Source organism: Peromyscus maniculatus, chromosome 7 (genome assembly GCF_049852395.1).
Source record: "Peromyscus maniculatus bairdii isolate BWxNUB_F1_BW_parent chromosome 7, HU_Pman_BW_mat_3.1, whole genome shotgun sequence".
Lineage (NCBI taxonomy): Eukaryota > Metazoa > Chordata > Mammalia > Rodentia > Cricetidae > Peromyscus > Peromyscus maniculatus.
In genome coordinates this window covers 56,640,898-56,659,945 of record NC_134858.1, presented here as the reverse complement: position 1 = coordinate 56,659,945, position 19,048 = coordinate 56,640,898, and the positions used below count along the sequence as shown (strand labels likewise).

The 19,048-nt window shown below is 42.3% G+C and overlaps 1 protein-coding gene across 2 annotated transcripts in view; it reads left to right on the top strand.

Annotated features, from left to right (window-relative positions):
* Window positions 1-3,211: 3,211 nt before the first annotated feature.
* The window catches only part of Arih1 (ariadne RBR E3 ubiquitin protein ligase 1), a 99,373-nt gene continuing 83,536 nt past the window's right edge, over window positions 3,212-19,048 (top strand). Inside the window, exon 1 of one of the 2 annotated variants that reach the window (XM_076575366.1) lies at window positions 3,212-3,894. In XM_076575366.1, the coding sequence (XP_076431481.1) occupies window positions 3,526-3,894 (369 nt within the window). In that variant the 5' untranslated portion in view covers window positions 3,212-3,525. The remainder of the gene's footprint in view (window positions 3,895-19,048) is intronic. The other variant, XM_076575365.1, reaches the window with a different exon arrangement.

Genomic DNA, 19,048 nt, shown 5'->3' with positions numbered 1-19,048 from the left:
ACTGCTCCCCACCTTATCTGCCTTCTGTTTTTAATCCTTAATAGTATTTAGCTGCTCAGCATATTTCAATGATGTAGATATTTTCAAGTATCAAAATTTCAAATATGTTTGCTGTGGGATGTCTTTCTGTTTGTTGTGAATATGTGTTGCTCTGATTGGTTGATAAATAAAGCTGCTTTGGCCTATGGCAAGGCAGCTTAGAGTCAGGAGGGAAATCTAAGCAGCTATAAGGAGAAAAAAAAGGACAGGTGGGAGATATGCCAGCTGCCGCCAAAGGAGTAGCAAGATGCCAGCAAACCAGTAATGTCTGGCAACTTATAGATTAATAGAAATGGGTTAAGAGCTAGCTAGCAAGAAGCCTACCATAGGCCATACAGTTTGTAATTCATATTAAGCCTCTAAGTGATTTTTTTTGGGGGGGTGGGGTTTCAAGACAGGGTTTCTCTGTGTAGTTTTGGTGCCTGTCCTGGATCTTGCTCTGTAGACCAGGCTGGCTTTGAACTTACAGAGATCCACCTGGCTCTGCCTCCCAAGTGCTGGGATTAAAGGTGTGCACCACCACCACCGCCCAGCCTGAGTGATTATTTTATAAGCGGCTGCAGGATCATGGGGCCTGCCAGGACCAGAGAAACTCTTGACTACATAAGGTCCTTCCTGATATTTTCACATTTTACTATAACTTAATTTCATGTGCTTTGGGAGGACTGGAAAGGGCAAATTTGGGCTGGATTTTGTTGTTGCTTGTTTTTGTTTGAAATATGGTCCCCCCATGGAGCCCAAGCTGTGTGGCTTCAAAATTGAATCCTCAGTCTCCAGAGTTGTTAGAATTACAGGTGTGAACCACCACACACACTGCTGGGTTGGAGGTCTGGGAAACTAGTAAAGGTATGAAGAGTAGGTCCAAGCACCAAAACAAAATTTAAAATGTATCAGTACTATGGAGTAGTGTTGAGGGTTCAGCTGTGCTCTGTGATTGAAACTCAGTAACAGAGTGCATATTGCTAAGTCTTTTTTGGGTTGTGGCCAGCTACTTCAGTACCCAAAGGAGGACGTGGATGGTAGGGTACTATTAAAAGAAAGATGATGCAAAGGTCTTGACAAATTGTTATGGTTAATATCATCAACTTTTGGACCAAGAATTACTTAGGAGCTAAACCTATGGGTATGTCTATAAGGGACTTTCTAGACACAATAATTAAGGTTTGAGACCCTAAATATGGTCTGTAACATTCCATAGGTTGGGGTCCTAGACTGAATAAGAAGGAGAAAGTGATCTAGACACCACTATTCATCTCTCTCTGCTTCCTGACTGCTGATACAATGCAATGTGACTAGCTGCCTCACACTTCTGTCACCATGCTTTCCTTGCTAGGGTAGACCCTGTCCTTAAACTGTGAGGCAAGTCAATCCCCTCCTTCCTCAACTTGCTTTTCTGTGTTATTTTGTCACAACAAGAAGAGAAGTAATGAACACACAAATGGTATTGAATTACGTCCACAGGTGTAACACAAGGAGGATGGGGGAGAACAGAGGGTGCTTGTGTCTGCGGCTTGCCCCAGTTGTGCCAACAACTTATAACTGCTAAACAGAAACACTGACTCAAAGGGCCAAGATAACCTAGAGCTGACGTTAAGAACTTTGATTTGGCCTGGGCATGGTGGTGCATGTCTCCTAGCATTTGGGAGGCAGAGGCAGGAAGGTCAGGAGTTACAGCTACATTTTAAAAAACAAAAAAGTAAAAAAAAGGCTGAGTGGGTACAGAAAGGCACTGTCCACCAAGCCTGATGGCTTTCCTCCTACTCTTGGAGCCCACACAGTGAGAAGAACAAGCTGACTCCCACAAGTTCTCTTCTGACCTCCACATGCCATGCCCCCAACTCAGTAAATAGACGTATTTTTTAAAGGAAATAAATTTGATCATTTAAAAACAAAATAGACAAATAAATAAATACAGGCATTATATATATATATAATATTCACTTTGGAACATGATATATATATCATGAATTTCTAAAAGGAATCTATATCTTAAGCACTGTATCTACTTGCTAAACCTTTCAATAAATTAAGGATTCAGCTTTTAAAAGGTTTTCAGTCTGGCCAATCCTTCAAGTTACCGGAAGGAGGCTTCTTATGCCTTTGCTCCCTTCAAAACAATTCCGATTCTCCTGTCCTATTTACAAGGTCCAAAGCAAATAAAACAAGTTAAGCCAAGTGTTGGAAAGGCATAAAATGCTTTGTCATGACCTCTAATTAATTTGCCCAATATTTCCCATTTACCAATTGAGTTTTAATTTTCAGTGTTCTAACTACTGTGAACCTTGTTTTGAGCAAGGCCATGTTCCCCTCCTCCTCCATCCATCAACACAGCTCACTTCTGCATCCCTCCAGATAAGCAGTCTCTCTTGCTACATTTGGTTCTTGTAGATGCGGTTTGCCTGTATTGTTCCCTGGAATCATTACTGTATTTTATATTGCATGTAATATATAGTATGTATCAGAAAGCCTTTCTGCTCCATTGCTGGGGCCTTTGTGCATGATGGGCAAGCATGCCACCACAGGGCTACAAACACTCTTGTCTTTCTGTTTTAGAGCCTCATGTGCTTCTGCTATAACGTGGGCACTAGGACTAATCTTTGGAAGGCCCATAGTGATCAACTGAGGAAAGCCATTGGCGTTCACATTGTTTAGGACCCTTAAGAAGTGCTTGTCAAGATGAGTTCAGGAAACGGCTCTTTACGATGACGTCACGTCAGGGGGCCCCGAGAACCACTGCAGATCCACACGGGTGGAGAGCAACACTCCAACTACCTGTCACACAATTTGGAGTTTCCTCGTACTACCACCTTCCAGGCAGTGACTCGGGCAACCGGAATTTTAGCTGAGCAGCAGATGGCTTTCCGGAACTAGCCACGGCGGGCGACAAGTGCCGGTGAGGCCCGGAAGCGAGGAAGGCCCGCGGCGAGAACCTCTGCCTGGGCGCTTCCCGGGCCCCTCCCCGCGACCGGAAGGCCTCAGCCTCCTCTCGTCAAGGACCTGCGGGTTCTCAGTCCAGCCGGGCCACCGCTGCGCCGCCGCGTTCCCGTCCTTCCTCCGGCCCGGCCGTGGGGTCTCCCCGTATACTACGCAGGGGCCAAGGGGCGTGGCGCGGTGACGCACAGAGGACTGACGCGATGACGCAGCGCGGCGCGGTGACGCACGCCCCTTTGTTGGCTCAGTAGCGGTAGCAGCGGCCGCGGAGGTGGCGCTGGGGACTGTTTTCCGTCCGAGGCCGGAGCGGAGCGGTGTCTGACTGAGGCGGGCAGCAAGCGGCCCCCGCGCTCCCTCCCGCCCTGCTCCGCGCCCTCCCGGCCGCCGCCGCCGCCCGCCTCCAACCGCCGCACCGGGGGAGCAGCCGCGGCCCACGGGGCCGGAACCAGGCCTGCGTCCGGACGGCAGCCGGAGCCGGAGCGAGAGCCGGGGCCTCGGCGTCCCCGCCCTCTCCGCGCCGCGGCCAGCGTCCGCCGGGCCCGCGCGCGTCGCGCCATGGACTCGGACGAGGGCTACAACTACGAGTTCGACGAGGACGAGGAGTGCAGCGAGGAGGACAGCGGCGCCGAGGAGGAGGAGGACGACGACGAGGACGAGCCGGACGATGATAACCTGGACCTGGGCGAGGTGGAGCTGGTGGAGCCCGGGCTGGGCGTCGGCGGGGAGCGGGACGGACTGCTGTGCGGGGAGACGGGCGGCGGCGGCGGCAGCGCTCTGGGGCCTGGAGGAGGTGGCGGCGGCGGCGGCGGCGGCGGTGGCCCGGGGCACGAGCAGGAGGAGGATTACCGCTACGAGGTGCTCACGGCCGAGCAGATCCTGCAGCACATGGTGGAATGTATCCGGGAGGTCAACGAGGTCATCCAGGTGAGGGGCCCCGCCGCGCCGTCAGGCCCGGGACCGGCATGGGGATCGGACCCGGGCGGCCCGCGCGGCGCCGAGGGGGCAGGCCTGGGCCTGGCCCGCCCCAGGCCTGTCCGCTCTGCCGGCCGGTCGGGAGGTGCGTTTGGGCGGTGCTTCCCGGAGTCCTGGTATGGCGGAGGCCTGGGGCTGCCTGAGCGGCTCTGGCCGGCAGTTCCTGCGTGACCAGCGGCTCTAGCCGGCAGTTCCTCGTGCCGGAGGATAAGGCTACAGGGGCGGGCTGGAGGAGGGGGTGAGGGAGTGAGTGTGGAAGAGGTGTCAGAAAGAATCCGGCCCTTTCCCACCCCGTTTATCCTAGCCCTTGAGTCTCTTGAGCAGTTTCAGACGGGATTAGGGCAGGCCCTTCAGAGCAGCTTTGGTGTACGATTGCCCCAAGTGGGCACCGGCTAATAAAGAAATGGATCTCCTTGGCAGTCTTAAGTGGCTACTTAAAGGTGGGGGAAGGGAACTGTTTCTCGGAAGAGGTGATGATGGGCTTTATTTTCTGATGGTGAGGCTTGTACCTTTGTGTGTGTGTGTGTGTGTGTCTTTTTTGTTTGGGACCTAACGGCTACTACTTCCAGTGGTAGCATCTAACTTGATGGAAGCTGTAGGGACAGTTACTGCAGATTGCCTGTCTACTCTTGCAGCCTCAGCAACAATAAAACTCAGTGTTGTCTAATTGGACAAAACTCTATTGTGAATTAGAAAGGCTTTCAGCTCCTAAACTCCTTTCTCAGAAGATTTCTATTTCGTGCATAGAAAGTTAGGCTTGCTTCAAGCCAGTAACTACATCTCACTTAACACTATACATCAGGTTTTGTATTTTTGAGTTTTAGGAATTTCGATCAGTTTGGGGAAAATGTTGTCACGAATGCGACATGATTGAAAAATAAAAAACCGACCTTGTGTGAAAATCTGAAGTTCTAGCTACTTTGGAGGCTGAGGCAGGTGGGTGGCAAGTTTAAGTCCTGCTTGGCCTACAGAGTGAGCTCAAGGCTGCCCCTGGCAACTTGGTGAGACCCTGTCTCTGAAAGAGAAGAGCTGGGGATACGGCTCAGTGGTAGATAGAGCACAGGACTAGCATGTTCGAGGCTCTACATTCAGTCTTCAGTATTGCAGAAATAGAAAAATGAAATCTTGATCCAGTTCAACTTTTAGAAAACAGTAGTTACATGGGAGGAAACTACATTGGAAGTAGTTACTCTTGTTTTTAAGCACATCACTCTCCCCCCGCCCCCCCAACCACCCAGGGTTTCTCTTTGTAGTTTTGGTGCTTGTCCTGGACCTCGCTCTGTAGACCAAGCTGGCCTCAAACTCACAGAGATCCATCTGCCTGGCTCTGCCTCCCGACTCCTGGGATTAAAGTCGTGGACCACCACCGCCCAGCTAGCACATTACTTTTTTCCCCTAAAACTAGTATGGGTTGGCTTAATATTCATGGACAGATTTATCAGTGTCACTGCCTACTTGCTGACTTTCCATTATTAATATGTTTATGGTCTCATCCAGTAGGCACCGTTTTGCAGATTAAACCATCAAGGCATTAAAGAATGGGTGGGTTTTGAATAATGGAAAAATCTCATCTAGTGCTGTTATTAGTGGAAATTTCAAGTTTCAATATAGATAATGTAATCTCAGAAATAAGTGGAAGGATTGTAGAAGTCAGATAAATTTCACTGCTCTAATTTAGTTCTTTGAAAATTGAGATTTATTTCTTTTCTCTTTTTAAGAAACAAATTATATAAGGTATTTGTGGTTAAAACTTGAATTCTTTTTATTTACATGGAGTTATATCAAATCTGATGTTTTCAACTTACTAGCTAACTCACTGGCATTTTAATTATGTTTTGAAATAACTCAAGGGTATTTATCAGAAATAACTTCTGACTTTAAATGTGTATTTTACTATAATTAAATCTCATCCAATTTTGTTAGTTCTTAGATTTGTCTTAGCTAGGTCAGAAACATGATGTCATTTCTGGAACAGAAAAGTAACTGATGTGTATGACATCATTCTTTCTTAGTTTAGATAAGAGAATGAATGCTAATGAACTACCAAGACCTATGAAAAGTAGGGATTCTTTTTTTGGGGGGGGGTGTCCCCTACTTTTTCCATATTTCCTTGCTTCATTCCAGCTTTTGTAAGTAAGGCTGTTCTTAAATAGAATTCATGCACACCTGAGCATGAAAGTTCATATTTAGAAATACCAGTCAAGTCAAAGGTTAGGATATATCCCAGACCATCTTTCCTTGAATTGGTATACTTAAACATCTAAACTAGGCTTGATTATGTTTTAGATCAGAGTTAAACTCAAAGCATTGTATGATTAATGTGTTCACATTGTAAGAACCTCATGAGTAAAGAGAAAGACAAAATAAACCACCAGAGAAAGGCACTAAAATGTGAGCTGTAGCTACTTTTCTGGATACTGCATAATTATAATACATATATACGTACGTACATACATACATACATACATACATACATACATACATACATACGTTTGTGTGTGTATGCGCATGCACGTGCATGTGTACACATATATATCAGAATGATTTTTGTGTGATCTGTTTTCAGTGGGGAGAAAAAACGGGTTTCAAAACCAGAAAGAGTCTCTGAAGAACTTTCTGTAATAACTATTTTTCAAGAACTTAGTGACTACACATTAATTTTTGTATTTAACACATTGCTGGCTTCTTACGGTTTTTGACTTATAAGCACACATAGCCTCAGAGGTCAGTCGTAGAATATTTTCTTATTTCTTGGTGTAAGTCCATTTGCAGAATTAAAGGCTTTTGGGTGGTGTTAACAGTGTTTTTCCATGTTATACTAGTTGCCTAATTGTCATCAAATGTCATTTAAAAAATTTGCTTTGGGGAGTGAGGTGTAGTGGTGTACACCTTTGATCCCAGCATTTCAGGAGGCAGAGTCAGGTTGATGTCTGTGTGTTTGAGGTCAGTCTGATGTACATAGTGAGTTCCAGGACATCCAGAAGTTCATAGTAAGATTCTGTCTCGGGAAAACAAAACAAACAGTTTCTTGTGTAGATAGCTCTGGCTTTCCTTAGACTTAGAATTCTCCTGCCGTCTAACTCAGGGCCTGGCACATGCTAGGCAAGTATTCTGTTCCTGATCTATGCCCCAGCCCTTTAAAGTGCACACACGCACCTACACACAGCGTTTTTGAGACAGGAGTCTCATAGTGTAGCTCAGGCCGTCCTGGAACTCATGGTTTTCTCTCTAGTAGTTGGGTCTATAGCCTTATACTACCATGCCCTATCCATCATTCTATTTATGACATAATGAGCATATATTTATTGTCTTTTCTCTCCTTTCATTTTGTCGTGTTTTGTTTAGAGATGGAATTTCCCTGTGTTGCCCAGGCTCGTCTGCTCCTGGACTCAAGTGATAGTCTTGCTGCAGCTTCCTAGGTGCCAGGACTACAGATGTGTCATACATACCAAGTGCTACCATAGCAGGGTGTACTCTGTAGTTCTTTTTTAGTTAGCCATATTTTTTCATGTGTGTGTGTGTGTGTGTGTGTGTGTGTGTGTGTGTGTGTGTGTGTGTTAAGACCTTTTATTTTAAAGTACACGTATGTTTGTGGATACATGGATGCCTGCAGAGGCCAGAAGAGGGCACTGGATCCCCTGGAGCTGTAGTGACAGGTGATTGTGAGCTGCCCTGAGTAAATAGATGATGGGAACTGATTTTTTTTTTCTTCCCTTTGAGACAGGGTTTCTCCGTGTAACAGCTCTAGCTGTCCTGGAACTCACTCTGTAGACCAGACAGGCCTTGAACTCAGAGATCCACCTGCTTCTGCCTCCTGAGTGGTGGGATTAAGCGCCACTGTGCCCGATAGAGCTGAACTCTTGCAGTGCAAGAGCAGCAAGTGCTCTTAACTGCTAAACTCTTCCAAGCCACTTTTTTTTTTAAAGGCTCTGTGTCAACAGGTGTTTAACTTTGTTAAACCTATACACCTTGATACTATGTAACTACATGAATAACTTTATAAGTAGATTAATCCTATTAGGTGATCTGATGAATAGACTAAGTAGAATAAATGCTATGTTTAGACTGGCATTTGATGATTACTACTTTTTGGATAAGAAAATGATCACACTTGTAATTTAACATGGCTGGATCCTTTGGAACCCATGTGATAGTTTTTATTATTCAAAGCCTAAGTGTTGATTTTTTTTCTTTTTCTGTTCTTTCTTTCTTCTTTTTTTTTTTTTAACTTTTTTTCTTCATTTTTCCTTTTTTTTTTTGGTTTTTCGAGACAGGGTTTCTCTGTGTAGCTTTGCGCCTTTCCTGGAACTCACTTGGTAGCCCAGGCTGGCCTCGAACTCACAGAAATCCTCCTGGCTCTGCCTCCGCCTCCCGAGTGCTTCGATTAAAGGTGTGTGCCACCACCGCCTGGCCATTTTTTCTTTCTTGTTTGTCTTTTGAGACTTTGTCTCTCTGTAGCCTGGCTGTTCTGGAACTGTAACTGTGTAGACCAGGCTTGCCTTGAACTCATAGAGATCCACTTGCCTCTGCTCAGCATAAAAGCCTTTCTTTTTGAGCTGTCAAGTGGACTTCTGCAATCACATGATTTAAATTTCTTCCAAAAATTTTGTTCTTTTCCTCAGTTTTAATTCAGGAATAAGTGATCATACAGCTTGATTTTGAATACTGCCTTTTCATGTGTTATGCTGTAAAGAGATGGCCAGTTACATTGCTGGGTAGTATGGAATTGGAGAATTCAATTTACAAGTTGTTACCGAGCTGTTCTGGCAAATCAACCTTTTTGAGCTTTACTTTAAAAAATTTTAATGGTAAATCTGGTTTTTAGGCTAAAATTTAGGGTTTAAATAAGGAGTGCCATATATTGTTCTGGGAGTTTCCCCATTTAATGTTTATAAATGTACACATTGTTCAGTAGCAATTTTTCCTCTTTTGTTATGTCCCTTTTAAAGGAAGTGTCAGAAATGACTTTACATATAATATGCTTTGGCAAAAAGTACAAAAAATAATGAAATATTAGGTAATATTTCCTTAATATTGAGACATTTATTTAGATAATGCTAAAAATAGCATAATTCTTGATACTTTCCCTCATGCTTAATTAAAAAAAATCATACAACTCAGATATTACTGATTCCAATTACTTGACAGTATATCTCTTATCCATAATTTTCTACTTTTTAAAAAAGCTTAGTATGCTGATTCTAATTAACTTGACAGTATATCTAACCATAATTTTCTAATTTTTGAAAAGGCTAAGTATAGAGGCAACTATCTCCTGATTCTTAGAAAGAAAGAATTTACAACTAAAAGTCACTACAGTGGCTGTATTTCTCTTAGAGCTTGTGACATTTTAGACAGGTTCTTCTTTCAGCAGCTCTTTGATTGATTTACCCAATCCATTAACTATTTGGGCATTTAAGAGCTAGCCTTCATTTATTTTCTGCATCTCCCACATCCAGTTAGCCCAGGTCAGATTACCTTTTTTTCTGTTTCTCTTCTTAATAACTAATCCTAATTTTAACTTTTTTTTGGCTCCTGACTCTAGACATTCAGTTCATCTGTCATATACAGCTATCAAATACATGTATTAGTTATTCTCTTGCAAAAAAAAAAAAAAGAGTGTTGTTAAAAGTATAGTCCAGACTCCTTCCAACGTTCATAGTTTCCATCTGACTGTCACCTAATGCTTTTCCATCTCTACTGTTCTTGTCCGTATCTCCCACTGCTCTGACTGCACTGCTTATAATTATACACTGAAAGTTTCCTGGAGTTTATATTATTATCTCTTCTTGTAACAGCCCTTCTCTTAAACTGCTTAACTATTACCTCATATTTTTCTGGAGCCTCTTTATTTACCTTTCCAATGCTTCCTTGTTTGCTTAGCACTTTATGTGGATATTCCGTGTGTGTGTGTGTGTGTGTGTGTGTGTGTGTGTGTGTGTGTGTGTGTGTGTGTGTGTGTATTCTCAGGTATGAGTGAGCATGTGTGCCAATGTTGCCTGTATGTGTAGGAGTGTGTACCTACATCTCTATATCTAAGTCTTGTTGGCTAAATATGATGGCTTTGAGCGTGAGTGTACTTACATAGTCTGACAGGAAAACACTAGGTAAATATTTTGAAGTTTGTACTTAACTGGTAAGTGCTTTGTTACCTTATCTTTCTTTCTTGTTTTTTTATTTTATTTTATTTTTTTAAAGACAGGGTTTTTCTGTACCTTTGGTGCCTGTCCTGGATCTCACTCTGTAGATCAGGCTGGCCTCGAACTCACTTCAATCCCAAGTGCTGGGATTAAAGACGTGCACCATCACTGCCCGGCTCTTTCTTTCTTTCTTTTCTTTTTTTTTTTTTTTTCTAAGTCTGGAATACAGAAGCCTGAGGTTTTAATTTTGCCCATTGTTGCCACTGGCACTCGTCACTGAGCTCAGTGAAGACTGGCTGTTTGAAAATGTCACCAAAGGTGGATGTCATGAGCACTTGATGGGTGACAGAGACCTGAAGGCTAGGTGGTTGGTTCTCTTGGGGCCAACATCCAGGCTGGAAGTCTCATCAGAGTCAAGGTCCAATCTATGTATTACAGAGACAGAGAAATGGAGACCCAGTTGGAGGGGGTATATGTGGCTGTCCCAGGTCAATTGACCAATAAGAGGACTGGCCAGGTCTAGCATGCAGATCTTCAGGCCGCTTCTCACCACATGCCCAGATTATGACCCTCTAGTCCTTGGAGTACACCTTGGGAAGTCCTGGTCATCTCTCTCACCAAATGGCCTGGACTATGTTTTCTTTCTTTCTTTCTTTCTTTCTTTCTTTCTTTCTTTCTTTCTTTCTTTCTTTCTTTCTTTCTTTCTTTCTTTCTTCTCTCTCTCTCTCTCTCTCTCTCTCTCTCTCTCTCCCTCCCTCCCTCCCTCCCTCCCTCCCTCCCTCCCTCCCTCCTTTCCTCCCCCCCCTCCCCTCCCTCCCTCCCTCCCTCCTTTTTCTAACTTCCTTCCTTCCTTCCTTCCTTCCTTCCTTCCTTCCTTCCTTCCTTCCTTCCTTCCTTCCTTCCTTCCTTCCTTCCTTCCTTCCTTTTTCTCCCCCCCCCCTTTTTTTTGAGAAAGAATTTCTCTGTGTAACAGCTCGGGCTGTGTGAAACTCACTCTGTAGACCAGGCTGATCTTGAACTCAGATCCGCCTGCCTCTGCCTTCTGAGTGCTGGGATTAAAGGCATGTGCCACCACTACCTGTTGTTACCTTATTTTCTTAATCTTAAAAACCAAAGGAAGGCAAATAAATTTTTTTTCTGGTACTAGTAAATTATTTTATTGCTTCTATATGCCGCAGATGTGATAATGTAAGACTACAAGCAATGTTTAAACTCTAAGAGGACAAGCATTTATTTATTTAAACTTATTTGTTTATTTATTGGGTTCTTTGAGACATGGTTTCTCTGTATAGCTCTGGCTGTCCTGGAACTTACTCAGAAGACCAGGCTGACCTCAAGCTCAGAGATTTACCTACCACTTCTGGGATTAGATACGCTATCACGCCTAAGAGGACAAGCTTTAAAAAACCCTTTATTTAATTTTTGTTTCTTATTTATTTATTTTTTTGATACTAGGTCTTCCCATGTAACCCTGACAGGCCTGAAACTTGCTGTGTAGACCAGGCTGTCCTCAAACTCAGAGAGAGCTACGTGGTTCTGCCTCCTGAGTGGGTTTAAAGGCTTACACCACCGTTTAGCTTAAAAGGCCTTTTTAGATGTAACCTTTTCTATTTATTTATTTATTTTAGATGTAACTTGGAGGGGGCGGCGATGTAACTTTTATACTTATGTGTAGTTAGTTCTTTGGCCCTTTATGTGAACTGACATAATGGTATTACCAGTTGATTTACTTCAAGTGTGGGTTTTTAAAGAATCATCCACAAAGAATCAAGCTGTTTGACAAGGCATTATTTATTTCTTTTTATAAGAGTTTTGACATTTGTATTCATGATGTAGAAGCAATAGATGGATAAAACCAGGTACCTAGCAAGACTAGTATAGCAATAGTCACTGTGTTCTTCACCACCACACTTTTACTTATTCTAAATGAGACAGCAAATGTGACACCAGTTTATGTGGTTTCTTTTGTTGTTGTTTGTTTTTAAGACAGGTTCTTAGTATTGCATAGTCCAAGTTGGTCTGGAATTCACTATGTGGTCCATACTGGCTTGAAACTTGTTTCCCTTCCCTTCAGCTTTTCAGGTGCTGGGATCACAAATGTGTATGCCACCACACCTGGCTTGCGAGTTTGATTATGCTTTAAATGCACATCCTCTCAGTTTGTGGGATAAAATGAGAAGTATGCATAAAATACTTTGCAATCTAAAGTATGATGGTTGTCTGAAACAAACAAAAATGTGCTTCAATTTAGACTTGTGAGCTAAATATTGATGGGACATTTTTACTAGAAAAGTCATTTAGATATTTGTCACACCTGATACTTCTTTTTTTAACAGAATTTCTCTGTGTAGCTGTGGCTGTTTTATAACTTGCTCTGTAGATCAGACTCCCTTGAACTCACAGAGAACCGCTTGCCTCCCAAGTGCTGAGATTAAAGGCGTGTACCACCACTACTACCATCACCACCACTAGCCTCATGTGATGTTTCTCTAATCAGCCATTTCAAGGAGAACAGCTAAAATGTTGCTGATGATAAAATTTGAGTTTTATGTGACTTCGAATTTTGAGAAGCTTTATCTGCCTTTGTGAAACAGCTTCCTAGGAAAACTTTCTCATGATGTATACTATATAAATAAAAATACATCAACATTTGGAAGATACACATAATGTTACAAGCCAGTATTTCCAGAGGTGGTTAGGAATGGGATGGAATTCTTGAAAGTTTTAAGGAGCTAACAAACTGACCTAGTTTTTTGGTGTTCTGGCTTTATATTGAAATGTAGCAGTGCTCAGAAGAATACTTTGTTTGAGATGAACACCATAAAAATTTCTTTATAATTAGCTTTATCTGCTTTATCTCCTTTTTTGCAGGGAGGGCAGTGGAGACATTCATTTTTTTTTTTTTTTTTTTTTTGTCATTGAACTATATCCCAAACTGTTAAATACAAAATCCTGATAATTTAAAAAAATACTATGTATTTTTTGCCTATGTGCATGTCTGTGTACCATGTGCCCAGAGATGCCAGAAGAGGGCTTCTCATCCCCTGGAACTAAAATGGAAGTTACAGTATCTAAAATTAAGCACTAATTAAGGTGCATTTAATAGCACATTAGACAAAAGAGGTCAATAGAAGTTAATCAGAGTGAAGCATGGAGAAAAGAAGGACGATAACATGAAGACCAAGAAACACACAAAGAACTGACAAAAAGTGCTGATATGTGTTTGACTAGAGCCTCAGAAGAACCTAAGTAAAGGATGATTGTAGGTTTTTTTTTTCTTTTTTTTTTTTTTTTGTTTTTTTACTCTTTATTCTTTTGACCCAGCTCCTAAATAAATACACGGATCCTTCTTTCTTATGAATGCCTGCCCTTAGCTTGGCTTATTTCTAGCCAGCTTTTCTTACCTCAAATTATTCTGTCTACCTTTGGCCTCTGGGCCTTTACTTTTCTCTATTTCTGTATATTTTTTTCTTTCCTTCTTATTCCGTGTCTAACTGGGTGGCTGGCCCTTGTCATCCTCCCCTCCTTTTTCGCTCCTCCATTTGTTCCCCTTTATATTGTCGCAGCCTGCTAGCCCCTCTTATTTCTCTCTCCTGCCTAGCTATTGGCTGTTCAGCTCTTTATTAGACTAATCAGGTGTTTTAGACAGGCCAAGTAACACAGCTTCACAGAGTTAAATGCAACATAAAAGAATGCAGCACATCTTTACATCACTAAACAAATGTTCTACAGCATAAATAAATGTAACACATCTTCAACTAATATTCCACAACAGATGAGTAGAGTTTCCAAAACTAATAAAGAGACATTATCTTCATAGTAAAAAAAAAATCTGATGTTATCTCATGGATAAACACAAAGGAAATACTGGCTAGGCTTATTATTGATTTTTGTTTGTTTGTTTTGTGTTTTGTTTTGTTTTGAGGACAAGGAATTTTTGTTTTTCTGATTTTATTTTGAGATAGAGTCTCTTTATGTAGTGTTGGCGGTCCTGAAACTTTATGTATACCAGACTGGCCTCAAACTCAAAAAAATCTGCTTGTTCCTGCTTTCTGAGTGTTGGAATTAAAAGCATCTACCACAATGTTCAGCTAAGGAAAAAAAAGAACACATAGTTTTAAAATAAGAGAAAAAAATTTCATACTATTTTCACAATGGAACCCAGAAAACAACACAATCATTGTTTAGAAATCTTTTGTGTGTATGTGGTGCCAGGGCCTTGGCACTTGCTAAGCAAGCACTCCCTCCTCAAGTACATCCCCAGCCATGGCTCTGTTTCATTTCATTTATTTATTTAGAGAGGAGGTCTTGCTCTGTATGTAGCTCAGATAAGCTTTAACTTGCTATCTAACACAAGCTTTCCTTGAATTTGTGATTTTTTTTTTTTTTTTTTTTTTTGGTTTTTCGAGACAGGGTTTCTCTGTGTAGCTTTGCGCCTTTCCTGGAGCTCACTTGGTAGACCAGGCTGGCCTCGAACTCACAGAGATCCGCTTGGCTCTGCCTCCCAAGTGCTGGGATTAAAGGCGTGCGCCACCACCGCCCGGCTGAATTTGTGATTCTTAATGTTGCATGAATCTTCAAAGTTCTTATTAATAAAATCAAACCTGAGCCAGGTATTGGGGTGAACACTGGAAGATCAGAGAGACAGAACAAGCCACAGCTACCTCACCTGGCCATCTTCTCAGCTGATCTTGTTTCTTCAGACTGGAAGCCTCTGTTTCCTCATATCCGAATGGCTCTCAGCTGAACTGTGCTGCTCAAAACCTAAAAGCTTAACCAGCCAAATGCTTCTAGCTTCTGGTCCTCACGCCTTATATACCTTTCTGCTTTCTACCACCACTCCCTGGGATTAAAGGCTCGCTTTCTGGGATTAAAGGCGTGAGTCACCATGCTTGGCTGTGTCTTTGAACAGATGGATTTCTGCCTCTGGAATGCTAGGATTAAAGGTGCGTGCTATCACTGCCTATCCTAAGTATCTAGTGGCTTTTCTGTTCCCTGACCCCAGATGAGTTTATTAGGATACAAAATATTTTAGGGAACACAATACCACCGCACCTTAATGCCTCAACACTCCAACCTTGTTGGGGTTATAGGCCATAATCATACCCCGCTAACAACAGAACTTCAATGCAAAGTGCTTAAAATGCAAAGAACTTCAAAATAAAACAAAAAACCTCCAGCATTTTAGGGAGCTGGAGAGATGACTAAGTGATTAAGTTCACTGACTGCTCTTCCAGAGGAAGGTATTATAGCTTCCAGTTCTAAAATTTCTATTTGTTGTTTTGTAATGTTGAGACAGGGTTTCACTATGTATATAACTCTGGTTGGCTTGGCTTGCAGCGATTCTCCTGCTTCTGCCTCTCAAATGCTGGGGTTAGGTGTGTGTCCCATGCCATGCCTTCTGTTTGATTCATTGGTGTAAATTACAGTGTTCTACCAATCCTATCTCAGGTATTTTTGTGCTTTGCCTCATTTTCTCTAGGATACTACTAATCATTTAGTAACTTTGTTTTGTTTTATTGAGACAGAGTTTCTCTGTGTAGCTTTGGAGCCTGTCCTGGAACTTGCTCTGTAGTCCTGGCTGCCTCTGCCTACTAAATGCTAGGATTAAAGGTGTTTTGTAGGGGGAAGTTTCTCGGTCCCGCCTGGCCCGAAGGTCCTACAGCCACTTATAAATACTCAGAGGCTTATATTAATTATAAACTATATGGCCTATGGGTCAGGCTTCCTGCTAGCTAGCTCTTATAACTTAACTCAACCCATTTCTATTAATCTATATGTTGCTAGGTGGTCATGGCATTACTGGTCTGCTGGCATCTTGTTGCTCCTTCGGGCATGCTGGCATCTCTTCTGACTCCACCCTTCTTTCTTCCTTTTTAGTTCCAATGTACCACCTAACCTTATCTTGCCTTGCCATAGGCCAATGAATCTTTATTTATCAATCAAAGCAACACATTCACAGCGTATACAGAAAGATATCCCACAGCAGTGTTTGCCACTACCACATGGCATGTGTATTTTCTTACTGTTGCTCTAATAAATTACAAATTTAGTGATGTAAAATACAAATTCATTATTAAGGAGTACTGAAAATCAGAAGTCTGAATTGGATTTCAGTAGGCTAAAGATCTGGGTGTCAGCAGCCTTTGTTGGTTTTTTTTTTTTTGTCCTTTTTCACTTCTAGATACCATCCCATTCTTTGGCTTGAGACTTTCCTCCATCCTCCAGCATCAGAACATCTTCAGATTTCTGAATCTGCCCCTTTTTTTTCCATTTTAAAGGACTAACATGCATATTATAGGATAATCTTACTTCAAGGTCAGCTGTGTATTGGCCTTCCATTTGCAAGGTTAATGTCTCCTTGCATTGTTGTATAGTCTCAGACTCTAGGTATTAGAATGTGAACACCTTGAGGTAGTAAGGTCACATCTACCATGCTGTCTCTTAGCAGTAACCTTCTGTGATAGATGATCAAGTTGCTTGCTCCCAGAAGTACTGAGAAAGTTCCCTTGAAGGGTGGGGGTGGGGGAAGTCACTTCAGCTGTAAGGGTCACCAGCCTCAGTTCTTGTTACCTAAGCTGTTTCCTATGCCTATCACATTGACTTCTGGATTATTGTCTGGCTTTTCTTAGGCCACTGTTTGTCTTTAATTTGTTTTTTGTGGATTTTGTCTCTGAAATTACCATATAATCCTCATGCCTCATGTTCTGCCAAATCTATAATCAGCCTTTAAGTCCATATGTTTCTCCTGATATATGTGCTTGGTAGTAGCTATGCAAAGACGAGCTAAGTATATTTCTTTTCTTTCCAGAGTCCAAAGTGTAGGAAAGCAGAGTGGCCTGGACACAACTGGGTAATTAAAGCAGTAACTCAGAACTTATTATGCCCACATTTATACATGTGTGTCCTAGTTGTGGTGATTCTCTGTTTCTGGACTTGGTTTTGCTTGGTTTCCAAAGTTAACAGTCTTAGTATGCCACCCTATGCCAGGGATCTAACCTTCTAGTTTGTGTTTATTGAGTTAGTTGCAGGGCCCTGAACTATGTCTCCAGTTCTTAAATGCTATTTTCTTAAGATGACAATTCTGGTGTAGGTCACTTTCTTGGATATTGGCCTATTGCAATCTTGCTTTTTCTAAAAGGACCAGTTAGATTTTAGGAAAATAGTATAGTCTTATTAGACACAGCAGTTGTTACAAGGATCTTTTTACAAATATTAGAAATCAGGGATATAATAGAGCTTGGTCAGCTGAATGGTTACCTTTCAAACCAGAATTTAATCCCTAGAACTCAAATTGAAAAATCAGAACTCAAATTGAAAAATCAGGGCATGGTGATGCATGCTTGTAATTAGTACTGGGGAGATGGGGGTGTTAAGTAGATCCCTGTAGCTTGCTGGCCAGTTGGTGAGTTCCAGGCCAGTGAGTGACCCTGCCCCCAAAAACAAGGTGCATGATGACTGCAAAGCCTCCAGAGGCACAGGAACACATAAATACAAATGCCTGTAGGACACACATGCAAAGAGGTATCAGGAAATTCAAAACGACCAGAAAAGGGTGATAGAAAATGGAACAGTGTGCGCACGAGACACACACACACACACACACACACACACACAGCTGGAATTTTCTCTCCGGGTCCCGCCAAGCACCAGCAGTCCGACAGCCCACTTATAAAATAAACACACAGACGCTTATATTATTTAAACTGCTTGGCCTAATGGCTCAGGCTTCTAGCTATCTAGTTCTTACATCTTAAATTAATCCATGTCTATAAATCTATACCTTGCCACGTGGCTCATGGCTTACCAGCATCTTCACATGCTGCTTGTCATGGTGGTGTCTGGCAGTGTCTCCCTCCACCTTCCTCTTCTCTCAACTCTCCTCTCTGTTAGTCCCGCCTATACTTCCTGCCCGGCTACTGGCCAATCAGTGTTTTATTTATTGACCAATCAGAGCAACACATTTGACATACAGACCATCCCACAGCACACACAGTTTAATATAATGTCTGAAGTTTGAAATGTAGACATGGTCCACAAGGTCCAGCATTCTTTCCAACAGAAATACCAAAAGATAATGGAAGACTAGCATTGAAACATTGTTATGAGTGTGCTAGACAACAAATACTTGCTTTATCTTTCATTACCTAACCTTCCTTTTTCTGTGAATGTGGGTACCATTACTGAGGATCCAACCCAGAGCCTTGTGCATGTTAGACAAACACTCTCCTACTTAGCTACTTCACAGCCAGAGAAATTCTATTTAAAAGAGAGAATGCTGCTTATTTTATACAACATATGGAGTTGTACAGGTGCCTGTGTAGAAGTGAGGTGTCTTCCTTCATCACTCCACCTGTTTTTGTTTTTTTTTTTTAATTTTGGATTTATTTTATACATATGAATGTTCTGCCTTCATGTATGTATGTGCAGCACGTGCATGCCTGGTGTCCATAGAGACCAGAAAACATCTAGTTATCTGGAACTGGAGTTAGGAATGGTTGTAAATCACAGTGTGAGTGCTGGAAATCAAACCTGGATCCTCAGCCATAGCAACAAATGCTCTAATGGCGGAGCCATCTCTTCAGCCTTCTTTTTATGAGGCTGGGTCTCTCATTGAACCTAAAACTCACTAGTTAGCTCTCTGGCCCTCCTGCTCCCCCAGTCCTCTTGTTTCTGTCATTCAGTGCTGGGATTAAAAGCAGGCTACCACATCCTGATTTTTATGCCTGTGCTTTGGATCCAAACTCAAGTCCTCATATTTGTACAGGCAACACTTTACCAGCCGAGCCGTCTGCCCAGGCCCCAGAGCATAGACCTGTAGAGAACTTTTTAGATGAACTCACTAGTTACTATTTAACTTCACTCCTCCACTCATCATTTCAGCTCTCTGATTTTATGTCTTGAATGTTTCGCCTGCATGTATGTCTGTCCTTGGAGATCAGAAGAGGTGTGTCAAATTTCCTAGA